The sequence below is a fragment of the Plecotus auritus genome (assembly GCF_963455305.1).
Source record: "Plecotus auritus genome assembly, chromosome: 4".
Lineage (NCBI taxonomy): Eukaryota > Metazoa > Chordata > Mammalia > Chiroptera > Vespertilionidae > Plecotus > Plecotus auritus.
The window spans coordinates 97,197,221-97,209,858 of NC_137775.1; the positions used below are offsets into that span (position 1 = coordinate 97,197,221).

The following is a 12,638-nucleotide window of genomic DNA, read 5'->3' on the forward strand; positions in this document are numbered from 1 at the left end:
AGTCAAAGAATTGAAATACAAAGAAGCAAAAAACACTCAACCGAAAAAGCAAAAAGCAAAAAAAAAAATTCAAAAAGTTGAAGATAATGTAAGAAGACTCTGGGACAACTTCAAGCGTACCAACATCAGAATTATGGGGGTGCCAGAAGAAGAGAGCGAGCAAGATACTGAAAACCTATTTGAAGAAATAATGACCGAAAACTTCCCCCACCTGGTGAAAGAAATAGACTTACAAGTCCAGGAAGCGTACAGAACCCCAAACAAAAGGAATCCAAAGAGGACCACACCAAGACACATCATAATTAAAATGCCAAGAGCAAAAGACAAAGAGAGAATATTAAAAGCAGCAAGAGAAAAACAGTTAATTACCTACAAGAGAGCACCCATACGACTGTCAGCTGACTTCTCAACAGAAACTATGCAGGCCAGATGGGAGTGGCAAGAAATATTCAAAGTGATGAATAGCAAGAACCTACAACCAAGATTACTCTACCCAGCAAAGCTATCATTCAGAATTGAAGGTCAGATAAAGAGCTTCACAGATAAAAAAAAGCTGAAGGAGTTCATCACCACCAAACCAGTATTATATGAAATGCTGAAAGGTATTCTTTAAGAAGAGGAAGAAGAAAAAAGTAAAGATAAAAATTAGGAACAACAAATACATATCTCTCAACAAGTGAACCTAAAAATCAAGTGAATTAAAAACCTGAGGAACAGAATAATCTGGTGAATATAATAGAATCAGGGGCATAGAAAGGGAGTGGACTGATAATTCTCAGGGGGAAAGGGGTATGGGGGGGTTCATGAAGAGACTGGACAAAAATCATACACCCATGGATGAGGACAGTGGGGGGGAGGTAAGGGCAGAAGGTGGGGTGGGAACTGGGTGGAGGGGAGCTATGGGGGGAAAAAGGAGAAATAATTGTAATAATCTGAATAAAGATTTATTTTTTTAAAAAACAAAACAAAACACACACACACACACAAAAAAGAACTACAGTTGGGCACAGGCATGCGCACATATACTCGCAGAAATGAGTGCATGCCAAACTGGCTAAATTAGAATAAGGGCTGTAATCTAGTTAATTGTATCGGTCTAGTTCAGCCGTGGGCAAACTACGGCCCGGGGGCCGGATCCGGCCCATTTGGCTGTTCTATCTGGCCCGTGGAGCCGAAAGAGCGGAGGGTTCTCTTGCTCTACCCTCCGCTCCTTTACTTTGAATTTATATTAGTTCACACAAACACTCCATCCATGCTTTTGTTCCAGCCCTCCCGTCCAGTTTAAGAACCCATTGTGGCCCTCGAGTCAAAAAGTTTGCCCACCCCTGGAGTTAATTGTATTGTGCCAATGTCAATTTCCTGGTTTTGATAGTGTAGTTTAGTTATGTAAGATGTTGAAGGAAGCTGGGTGGGTGATGGGTATAAGGGACCTCTTTGTAATTAATTTTGCAACTTCTTGTGTGTCTAATTATTTCAAAATAAAAAGTGAAAAATCAAAACACAAAACCCAAAGGGAACCCCCGCCTCTCGCAACGGCCCAGCCACCCGGGGAGCGCCCTCCAACGCCCACTTCTGCCCGCACCGTCGCGCCTGTACCCGCAGGCGCGGAGGGCGTGGGGTGGGTGGGGCTGCGCATGCGCAGTCCTGAATCCCCGCCGCGTCTCCGGGAAGTCGCGCGTGCGCAGTCTCGGCCCCGGGCCGCTCCCCCTGACCCTCTCTGCGCCCGGACCGGCCGCCTTGGCCCCTCCGCGCTGCCGTCTTTTCCGGCAGTTGGGGCGCTTCCTGTTGTTCTCACCCGCAACCGCCCCTGGTCCTCTACCACAGAGCACCTCCGCCGTCCCCTCCCCTCCGCGGGCCGGCTGGCTGCAGCCCTGTCCGCGCGACCAGACCTCGGCGTCTGCGGCTGTCTGTCCGCCGCCAGCCCAGCCTCCCTCGGGGCTCTGGTGAGTGTCCTGCTGCCGCTGCCTTCAGCCCTTCCCAGGCTTTTCCCTTCACCTCTTCTTCCCCGACTCTTTGGGACTCTCCTCTTCCCGCCTGCGCCCTCCTTCCAGCCCGGTCCCCCCGTCGCCGAGGCTCCACGTCGGTCCTCTCCACGGTTCCCAGTCCCGGCTCCCGCCCCGTCTTCTCTCCTTCGTATGCAGTCGGGGCGGGGAGCCAGGCTCTCCTTTCCGTGTTGCCAGCTTTGTCTGCTCGCTGCCATCTGTCTTGTCCGGGGTCTCGCTCATTACCAATCTTCACCTCCGTTTCTCTTTCCTGGAGCATAAGGACCTGAGAGCTGTGGCGCGAGGCAGAAATGTCGAAAGCCCACCGTAGGGTGTGGTACCTTTGAGCCCGCTCCATTCCCCATGGTCAGTCTTTGGGTACTGGGGTTCAGATAACCTTAACATCGCAGGGAAATTTAGTGAGGACTCTTCTTTTAAGAAGAGAGAAAGAAAGGAAAGTTGGTAAGGACTTAGAGGAAAGTCTTTGTCAGAGTGTGCAGAACGGCCCATAGACAGACCAGATCTCCCAGTTGCACTTTGAATCGATTACAAGAGGCAAAGAGAAACTTTTTCTTTTTGGAATGTGCAGAGGAAGGCTGGGTAAGGTAGACCCTGCGCTTTCTCTCCCTTGCAGTTCACCTTGGCTCTGAGTTAGAACTAGCCAGGCAGTAGATGTGGTTTCCCTGAACATGAAACAACCATCACAATTGCAGGCTCCGCTCTGCCCCCAACATTAGCTATCAGCTTGCTCGGAAGAGGATGGGAGCTCTCTCCTCCAGCTCCGTAGAGGAAACCATTCCCCACCACACATATTCTCGACTCCTGGTAATGGACATAAACGATGGCTATTTTCCTAGTAAACTTTTAAAAAGTATATTTTTATTAATTTCAGAGAGGAAGGGAGAGGGAGAGACAGAAATATCAATGATGAGAGAACCATTGATTTGCCGCCTCTGGCACACCCTCCCACTGGGAATCGAACTGCCACTTCCTGGTTCACAGGTGGACCCTCAACCACTGAGCCACACCAGTCCCTAGTAAACTTTTTATAAGGTGCTCACCAAGTGCATAGTGTTGCACCTGAGATGGGGGGAGGATACTAAAAATAGTAGAGGACAGGATGCTTGCTTTCCAGTGGCTTACAGTTTAGTAAGAGAAATTAGATAGGTGACTCTTAAGGAATGGTCTTAGCCCCAATGTTGTATTTATAGAGATAGTTCTACCATTGTAAAGTCAATCAGGTATAAATCTCTATATTGAGTCAAACAATGGTTTTCATTTGATCTCCATTCATTCATTCATATCCTCATCCGAGTTTTTTTTTTCCATTGATTTTTTTTTTCTTTAGAGATAGTGGAGGAGGGGGGAGGGGGAAAGAGTGAAACATAGATCTGAGAGAGACATATCAATTGGTCGCCTCCCCCGTGTGCTCTGACCAGGGTCCGGAATGGAACCTGAAACCCTGGTAGGTGCCCTTGACAGGGAATTGAGCCTGAGACCCTTCAGCGCATGGCCAAAGCTCTAACCACTGACAACACTGGCCAGGGCAGGAGAAAGTTTTGAAGAAAGATCAAAGGGAAGGCCAATGCAACCTTTGCCTTGCATTGGAGACTGTATGTGAAGGTAGAAAACCATTCTGCTGGAAAATTTGTTGGCCTTACTACATAAACATCTTTGAGTGAATTTAATTTAATTTGATCTTTTAAGAAGTTTAGTAAGTCATGACATCCACTTAAATGAGTCAAAACAACCCCCCCCCCCAGTTTTTATATACTCATCAATGTAAATGTAATTTTGTTCTTTTAGCTTTATTGACAACTGAAAAATTACTTAGTTGCTCAACTGACATTTATTAGGTAGATTCCACCTATTATATGGAAGGTAACTGTTTGTCTCAGGCTTAAACACTCTCTAGTTTTATTTTTTTAAGTTTGAAGTAATTTCAGTTGTTAAAATATATAAAGGATCTCCAGAAGTTTAAAGACAAGGAAGGAGTGGGGAAGGAGTGGAGTACAAAGTGCTCACTTGCTTCAGACTTGTTTTTAAATCTGGTTTTTAAATTTCTTCACCAAACTTAGAGTGCATGTGGTTTTCATTGTGGGTGGAGAGAGGATAGGGGCTGACAAATAAGGAACCACACCCAAAACCAAACAGTTTTTTTTAAAAAATCCTCACCCAAGGACATTTTTCACTGATTTTGACAGAGGGGAAGAGAGAGAAAGAGAAAAACATTGATGTGAGAGAAGTATAAATCCGTTGCCTCTCCCACTTAAGTGCCCTGAGCGGCAGGGGAAGGAACCTGCAATCCAGATATGTTCCCTGATGCAGAATCAAACCCGAGACCTTGCTAGTGCATTACTATCTGAGCCACACTGGCCAGGGCCAAACACAGGTGTTTTTTGTTGTTTTTTTTTTTTTGTGTGTGTGTGTATGTGTTTTTAAAAATATATATTTTTATTGATTTTTTTTTTTTTTTTTTTTTAAAGAGGAAGGGAGAAGGATAGAGAGATAGAAACATCTATGAGAGAGGAAGTCATTGATCGGCTGCCTCCTGCACAGCTCCCTCTGGGCATTGAGCTTGCACCCTGGGCATGTGCCCTGACCGGGAATAGAATCGGTGACCTCTTGGTTCCTGGATCGATGCTGAACCATTGAGCCACACCAGCTGGGTTTTTGTGTGTTTTTAGATTCTAATATCCTATAAACACTTGAGTTTGCTTTGGTATTAACAGAAACGTCCCATAAAAAAATATAACATCTATATATATAAAAGCCTAAGCGACCATTACAACCGAACGACCAGTTAACCAGTCGCTATGACGTGCACTGACCACCAGGGGGCAGATGCTCAACACAGGAGCTGCCCCCTGGTGGTCAATGTGCTCCCACAGCCAACCTCCTGTGGACCCTCCCCCCAGCTGGCCAAACTCCCACGGCCCCGCCCCCTGCCCGGCCGGGCCCCAATCAGGGGGCCGGCTGGCCAACTTCCCGGGGTCCCTCCCCCCAGCTGCCTGGCCCCCTGATAGGCCTTGATCACCGGCCAGGCTGAGGGGCCCCACCCGTGCAGGAATTCATGCACTGGGCCTCTAGTTTTATAGTAAGGTAGAGCTGAGTTCAGTGTCTGAATTTGTACTGATCATTTTGGCACATCATGAATCAAAATGTTTGACTCTGAAGTAGAGCCTTGATTTTGAACCTCTTTGCTCTGAAGGGATTATTCTTTGTTTTTTCCCCCTGAGTATACTATCTAATAAAAGAGTAATATGCAAATTGACCATCACTCCAACACACAAGATGGCTGCCCCCATGTGGTCAAAGATGGCTGCCCCCATGTGGACACAAGATGTCCGCGACAAGATGGCCAGCAGGGGAGGACAGTTGGGAGGGACCAGGTCTACAAGGGAGGGCAGTTGTGGGTGATCAGGCCAGCAGGTGAGGGCAGTTGGGAGGGACCAGGCCTGCAAGGGAGAGCAGTTGGGGGCTATCAAGCCTGCAGGGGAGGGCAGTTAGGGGTGACCAGGCTGGCAGAGGAGGGAAGTTGGGGGTGACTGGGCCTGCAGGGAAGGGCAGTTGTGGGGGACCCAGGCCTGCAGGGGAGAGCAGTTGGGGGGACCAGGCCTGCAGGGGAGGTCAGTTAGGGGCAATCAGGCTGGCAGGGGAGCAGTTAGGCATCAATCAGGCTGGCAGGGGAATGGTTAGGGGGTGATCAGGCTGGCAGGCAGAAGCGGTTAGGGGCAATAGGAAGGCAAGCAGGCAAGCAGTTGGGAGCCAGCAGTCCTGGATTGTGAGAGGGATGTCCAACTGCCCATTTAGGCCCGATCCCTTGAGGGGTCCCAGATTGGAGAGGGTGCAGGCTGGGCTGAGGGACACCCCCCCCCCCCCCCGTGCACATATTTTGTGCACCGGGCCTCTAGTATTTTATAAAACTGTTTAATGTTGTCTTTTTTCTTAGTAATAACAAGTATTTGCACATTCCTTAAAAGCCTTAGTTTGATCTACAAAGCAAAAAAGCTACTGAGTATTAAGGGGAGAACCTTGAGAAAACTTTTCATCAAATGCACTACCTTTAAAAGTGGACCTTAGCCTCTCATTTTTTAGCTTTATTTTGGGATGAAAACACTGACTTAGAGTCAGGTTGCATGGGAGGAAGACATGATAAGGATAAAATATAAACATTTTTGCCAGTGCTGGAGCAAGTCAAGGTCAGCGAGCAATCTGGCCAAGTGTGACAATATAGGTTGGCAAAAATTTCCGAGGGGAAATGAGATTTAAATTTAGGGAAAAATGTTCTATCAGCTATTTAAACTGTTAGTATTGGCTTTGTCATATGTAAAACTAGGACCTTAGGGTGCCTTTTTTTTTTTTTTTTTTTTTTTTGGTATTTTCCAGTCACTAAAATTATGGTTTAGCTTTTTTCTTTGTAATATTGTTTCCATCATAGGTCTTTGTTTTAACTAGTAAATTCAAATATATAGTAAATATTTATCAAATAGACATATCAGAGTGCATACTAGTATATACCTATAGATGAGCATTTTAGTCAGATTTTTTTAAACTGTAGAAATTGTAAATTTAAAAGTTATTGGTAACTTAATGGTAATAGTACATAGTCATTGAAGAAAATGTGGAAAGCATAAACAATAAAAGATCTATTGTATTGAGATGGAAAAATTTTGTTTTGTAACATATTCTTTTCTCTTGGATTGAAAACATTTCCCCTGACATTAAACATTTGAACATATTTTATTTATTTTAAATATGTTTTTATTGATTTTAGAGGGTAGGGGAGAGGGAAAGATAGAAACATCAATGATGAGACTCATTGATCCTCTGCCTCCTGCATGCTCCCTATTGGGGATTGAGCCCACAAACAGAGCATGTGCCCTGACAGGGAATCAAACCGTGACCTCCTGGTTCATGGGTAGATGCTGAACCACTGAGCCATGCTGCTGGGCTGAACATATTTTAATTTTCTGCATATTATTTCATTATATGACTTATTATAATGTAATCATTTCTGTTTTTGGATATTCAAGTTATCTGTATTTCTAGTTTTCCTTTGTTTACAATGCTGCCTCGAACTCTCTTGTGTATGAATCTTACGGGTCTTGATTTCTCCAAGGTAGCTTCCTAGATGGCAAAGAATTACACTGTCTATAATATATATTCTTAATTTACACATATGGTATTGTGATCATGTTTTCTTTTTAAAAATGCAAAACTGTTTTAAAGATATATTGATGCCACTTTTCGGTACAAATGATGGCACAGTGAACATCCTCTGTAATGTACATCCTTGTGGATGCTACCTTAAGAGCTGTGTGACAATTTCTCTAGGTCTTTTACCTAGGGATGGTATTTCTGGGTCATGGGACATTAGTATATACTTATTTTCACCAAGTATTTGTCTGGCTTTTGTTATTTACTTGTTTGTCCTCAATAAAAGTACGAATTTACATTCCTACCTATAAGGTAGGAGAGCACATAATTGGTAGATTCTAATTCCAAGATGAAAACCTCTTTTCTTTGTTTCTAGCAGCCATGGCAATGACCGGGTCAACACCTTGCTCGTCCATGAGTAATCACACAAAAGAAAGGGTGACAATGACCAAAGTGACGCTGGAGAATTTTTATAGCAATCTTATCGCTCAACATGAAGAACGAGAAATGAGGTAAAGAATTTTAAGAAAATTGTGTTATGTTTTTGGCATTGACATCTGGTATCATAAAGCACCTTCGTAATATTGTTGAAAGGAGACAAGAATAACAGCAGCCATGTTTATAGCCTATCCCATTACAGTAGAATGACAGTGCTATTGATTTCCAAAGCCCTTGCTATTATAACCCACTCATTTCTACTACTAAGTCAATAACTCAATATTCCATGGTAGGATAAAACAATTAATTGGGCCAAATCCTTGGAGTTCATTAAGGCAGTGTGATGTAATGGAAAGAGCAGCTCTTATGTAGTCAGACTTGGGATTATAATCCTGCCTTTATCATGTAGTAGGCTGTATGAGGTTGGAACAAGTTCCTTTGTCTGTGTATCAGTTTCCCCATTTGGAAAATGGGGATTAGACTTAACATATGTGAGTACCTACCATAGTGCTTCACACATAATAATCACTTAGTTAATGGTGGTAGTAGCAGCTATTGTTACTGATCTGGTGTATATTATTCATGTAGTAACTCATAATTACAGTTTATTCCCAGTATTTTATTATGAAAATATTTAGAAGTGTAGATAAGTTTAAAGAATTGTACAGTGGATACCCATAAATACATCATCTAGATTCTGCAATTAATTGTAGTTTAAAAAAATAATTTGTTGTTTTACCATAAATCCATGTATCCATTCCTCTATCCATTCATTAATCTATGTTAATTTTTTTGCTGTACATGTTTCAGATGTCAGTATATTTTACTTCTGTATATTTCTGCTTGTATAGGAACTAGAGTTCAATATTTTAAGGGAATAAAATTTGCATGCAATGAAATGTACAATCTTAAGGCTTACCATTCAATGAGTTTCGACAAATGCATACTAGTACACCTGTATAACTTAAACCTCTGTCAAGACATAAACCATTGCCATTGTACCTGAAAGTTCGTTCACTCCTGGGATGTTCCTTCATCCCCCAGGAACCATTGCTAACTTTGTTTCTACCATTGATGGTCTTGCCTGTTCCATCAAATGGAACATGTTAATAGGTCCATAGAGTAAGTGCTCATTTGAGTAAGGCATCCTTTGTTCATCCTGATGTTTTCAAGGTACATTCATGTTGCTATTGTGTCAGTAGTTTGTTCCTTTATATTGCTGAGTACCGTTCTGTTTTTTTACTTTACCTCAGTTTGTTTATACATTCTGTTGATAAACACCTGGGCTTTTCTCAGTTTTTTGCTATTTTGAATAAGTTTCTATGCACATTTGTTATAGATCTTTTTGCGAACATTTGTTTTCAGTTCCTGGGTAAATTTAGGAGTGGAGTTGCTGAGTCATAAACATATGTAGGCACATGTTTAGTTTTATAAGAAATTGCTAGACCTTTTTCCAAAATATTACCAACAGTTTATGAGAGTTCTAGTTGCTTTACATTTTTGCTAACATTTGTGTTCTCAGTCTTTTAACTTATAACTGTTCTTGTGGATGTTTAGTGGTATCTCACTGTTGTTTTAATTGCATTTCCCTGATGATTAATGATGCTGAACATTTTTCAGTGTGCTTTTGGCCATTTGTATATTTTCTTGTGAAGTGTTTATTCACATTTTTGACCATAGAGTTGCAGGGAGTTCTTTATATATCCTAGATACTGCCCCTTGGTTATATATAAGTTTTGCAAATAGTTTCTTCCAGTCTGTGACTTTCCAGTTCATTTTCTTAATGATATCTTTAGGTGAGCAGAAGTTTTCAATATTGGCATTTTTTTCTTTTGTAGTTATTACATTCTGTGACCTCTAAGAAACCTTTGCCTACACCCAAGTCATAAGGATGTCCTATGTCCTATGTTTTCTTCTGGAAGTTTTATGGATTTAGTTTTTACATTTAGTACTATGATCCATCTTGAATTAATAAGTGTGTGATATGAAATAGGAATTGAGATGAATTTTTTTTGCATATAGATATCCAGTTATTTTAGCACTATTTGTTGCAAAGATTATTTTTCTCCCCATTAGATTGTTTTGACACTTGTTGAAAATTAAAACCATATAAGTGTCTATCTATTTCTAGGCTCTCTATTCTGTTTCATTGTTCTATTTACCCCTATGCCAGTATCACACTGTCTTGATTACTGTAACCTTGTGGTAAGTTTTGAAGTCAGTAGTGTAAGTACTCAACTTAGTTCTTTTTTTTTTCTTTTTTTCAAGATTGAATTGGATATTTTAGTTTCTTTATATTTCCATATAAATTTTAGAATCATTCATTTGAGAGAGAGAGAAAGGAACATCGACTTGTTGTTCTACTTATTTATGAATTCCTTGGTTGATTCTTGTATGTGTCCTGACCAAGGATCAAAACCGAAACCTTGGCAAATCAGGACGATGCTTTAACCAACTGAGCCACCCAGCCAGGGTCATTAAATACACACATAAGCCTTAGCCAGTTTGGTACTGTGGCTAGAATGTCGGCCTGAGGACTGAAAGGTCCTGGGTTCAGTTCTGGTCAGGGGCATGTACCTCCGTTGTAGGTTCCATCCCTGGCCCTGGTGGGGTGTGTTTAGGAAGCAAACAATCGATGTATATCTCTCACATAGATGTTTCTCTTTCTCTGTCTCTCCCCCTACCTTCCACTCTCTCTAAAATCAATGGAAAAATATCCTTGGATGAGGATTAACAAAAAATAAATAAATACACACATAGATGGAAAGACTAATACAGTGAACCACCATATAGTCATCCTCAGATTCAGTAATTATCAAGACTTCACTAAATTTGTTTCATCAATATTTTATTTTTTCTTGTTATTGTGTTTTAAAGCAAATTTCAAACATCTGCCACTTCAATCCTGTGTACTTCAGTATGCATCTGGAAAAATATGGCCATTTTCTTGTATAATCATAATGCCACCACGAATCTAACAAAGTCCAGTAATTCCATGGTATCATCTCACAGAGGATGTCAAGCCTCCTTTCAGGCTGTGCTTGTCATTTTGTTGTCTTCTAGGTCTTTGTTGACTTGGCCCCAGTAAATCATTACCAGAGATTATTCTGTATGATAGGCCTTTTCTGGATATACTAGGGGCCCAGTGCATGAATTCATGCTCCTTGAAAGGAACTGTATGCTGTGAGGCTGCGGTGGGCACAAGGGCGGGGCCCATCCTCTGCACCCCTGCCTGGCCCCTCCTGCCGCAGTCCCTGGTCTTCTGTCTGCCGGTAGCCCCACTCGTGCCACCTCCGCTCCCACATGCTGATGGCGCAGGGAGATTGGGGCCAGTGTCAGCAGTGGATGTGAGCGGGGCTATCGCTGGCAGCAGGTGCAAGAGGCGGCTGCTGGCCCCGGTCGCCCCTCAGGAGCAGGAGGAGGTGGAGAAGCCCTGAGGGGTGATTGGAGCCAGCAGCTGCTGCTTGCACCTGCTGACAGCGCCAAGCAATCAGGGCCGGCACTGGGCATCAGAAGCGGGTGCGAGTGGTGGGCGGGACCACGGTGCACAGGAGCAAAGAATTTTCAGTAACCACCAGAGGCTTGCCCCAATGACAGCAACCGGCACCTTGCCTTGGTCTGGCACCCCCACTCACCTGCTCCATCATCCCGCCATGGCCAAACACCATGTATCATGCTCTGCCCCCTGCTGTCAACGCCTGCCATGTTCTGCGCATACCCCCTGGTGGTCAGCGCATGTCATAGCAATCGGTTGTTCCACCGTTAGATCTATCTGCATATTAGGGTTTTATATATATACTAGAGGCCAGGTGCACGAAATTTGTGCATGGTGCGGGGGTGTGTCCCTCAGCCCAGACTGCACCCTCTCCAATCTGGGACTGCTGGCTCCCAACTGCTTGCCTGCCTCATTGCCCCTAACTGCTTCTGCCTGCCAGCCTGATCACCCCCTAACTATTCCCCTGCCAGCCTGATCGACGCCTAACTGCCCTCCCTGCTGGCCTGGTCCCCCTCCAACTGCCCTCCCCTACAGGCCTAGTTCCCCCCAACTGCCCTCCCCTGCTGGCCTGGTCGCCCCCAACTGCTCTCCCCTGCAGGCCTGGTCCCCCTCCAACTGCCCTCCCCTACAGGCCTAGTTCCCCCCAACTGCCCTCCCCTGCAGGCCTAGTCCCCCCCAACTGCCCTCCCCTGCTGGCCTGGTTGCCCCCAACTGCCCTCCCCTGCAGGCCTGATCCCCCCGCCCCCAACTGCCCTCCCCTGCAGGCCTGGTTGCTCCCAACTGCCCTCCCCTGCCGGCCTGGTCACCCCTAACTGCCCTCCCTTGCCGGCCATCTTGTGGCGGCCATCTTGTGTCCACATGGGGGCAGCCATCTTTGACCACATGGGGGCGACCATATTGTGTGTTGGAGTGATGGTCAATTTGCATATTACTCTTTTATTAGATGGGATAGATTCTCTAATGAAAGAATCTGATTGTGTTCAAGGGATTGATTCTGACAACTTGACTCTCAGTCAGGTGTTCTGAAACCAATTTAATTACACTTGTAATAAAGCTGTGGAAAACATCTCAGCTTGAATTTAGATTTAAAATATAGTCAGACCTTGTATGCATATATGCATATCCCATGGACACAGACAATAGGGTGCTGAAAGCCTGGGGCGGGGGCAGGCTGGAGGGGATCAGTGGGGGGAAAAAGGGACATATGTAATACTTTCAACAATAAAGAAGTATTAAAAAAAAAAAAAAACAGGTAAAAATCCCAGAATAAAATATAGTCAGAAGGCCCTGGCCAGGGAGCTCAGTTGGTTAGAGCATCATCCCAATTTGCTAAGATTGAGGGCTTGATCCCTAGTCAGCGCACATACAAGAATCAACCAATGAATGCATAAATAAGTGGAACAACAAATTAATGTTTCCCCTTCTCTCTCCCTCCCTCCTTTTCTTTCTTTTTTTTTTTTTTAATATATTTTATTAATTTTTTACAGAGAAGCAGGGAGAGGGATAGAGAGTTAGAAACATCGATGAGAGAGAAACATCAATCAGCTGCCTCCTGCACACCC

General features: G+C 43.9%; 1 protein-coding gene across 6 annotated transcripts in view; it reads left to right on the forward strand.

The window, feature by feature from the left end:
* The first annotated feature begins 1,654 nt into the window (after nucleotides 1–1,654).
* STK38 (serine/threonine kinase 38) overlaps nucleotides 1,655–12,638 on the forward strand; it is a 123,099-nt gene continuing 112,115 nt past the window's right edge. For 2 of the 6 annotated variants that reach the window (XR_013960425.1, XM_080664956.1), the window contains exons 1-2: nucleotides 1,791–1,943; nucleotides 7,522–7,654. Coding sequence is in view for 5 of the 6 variants with exons in the window: in XM_080664956.1 (XP_080521082.1) it covers nucleotides 7,524–7,654 (131 nt within the window). In the remaining variant the exon portion in view is untranslated. Of the gene's footprint in view, nucleotides 1,944–7,518; nucleotides 7,655–12,638 lie in introns of all 6 variants that reach the window. The other 4 variants (XM_080664955.1, XM_080664957.1, XM_080664953.1 and 1 more) reach the window with 4 other exon arrangements.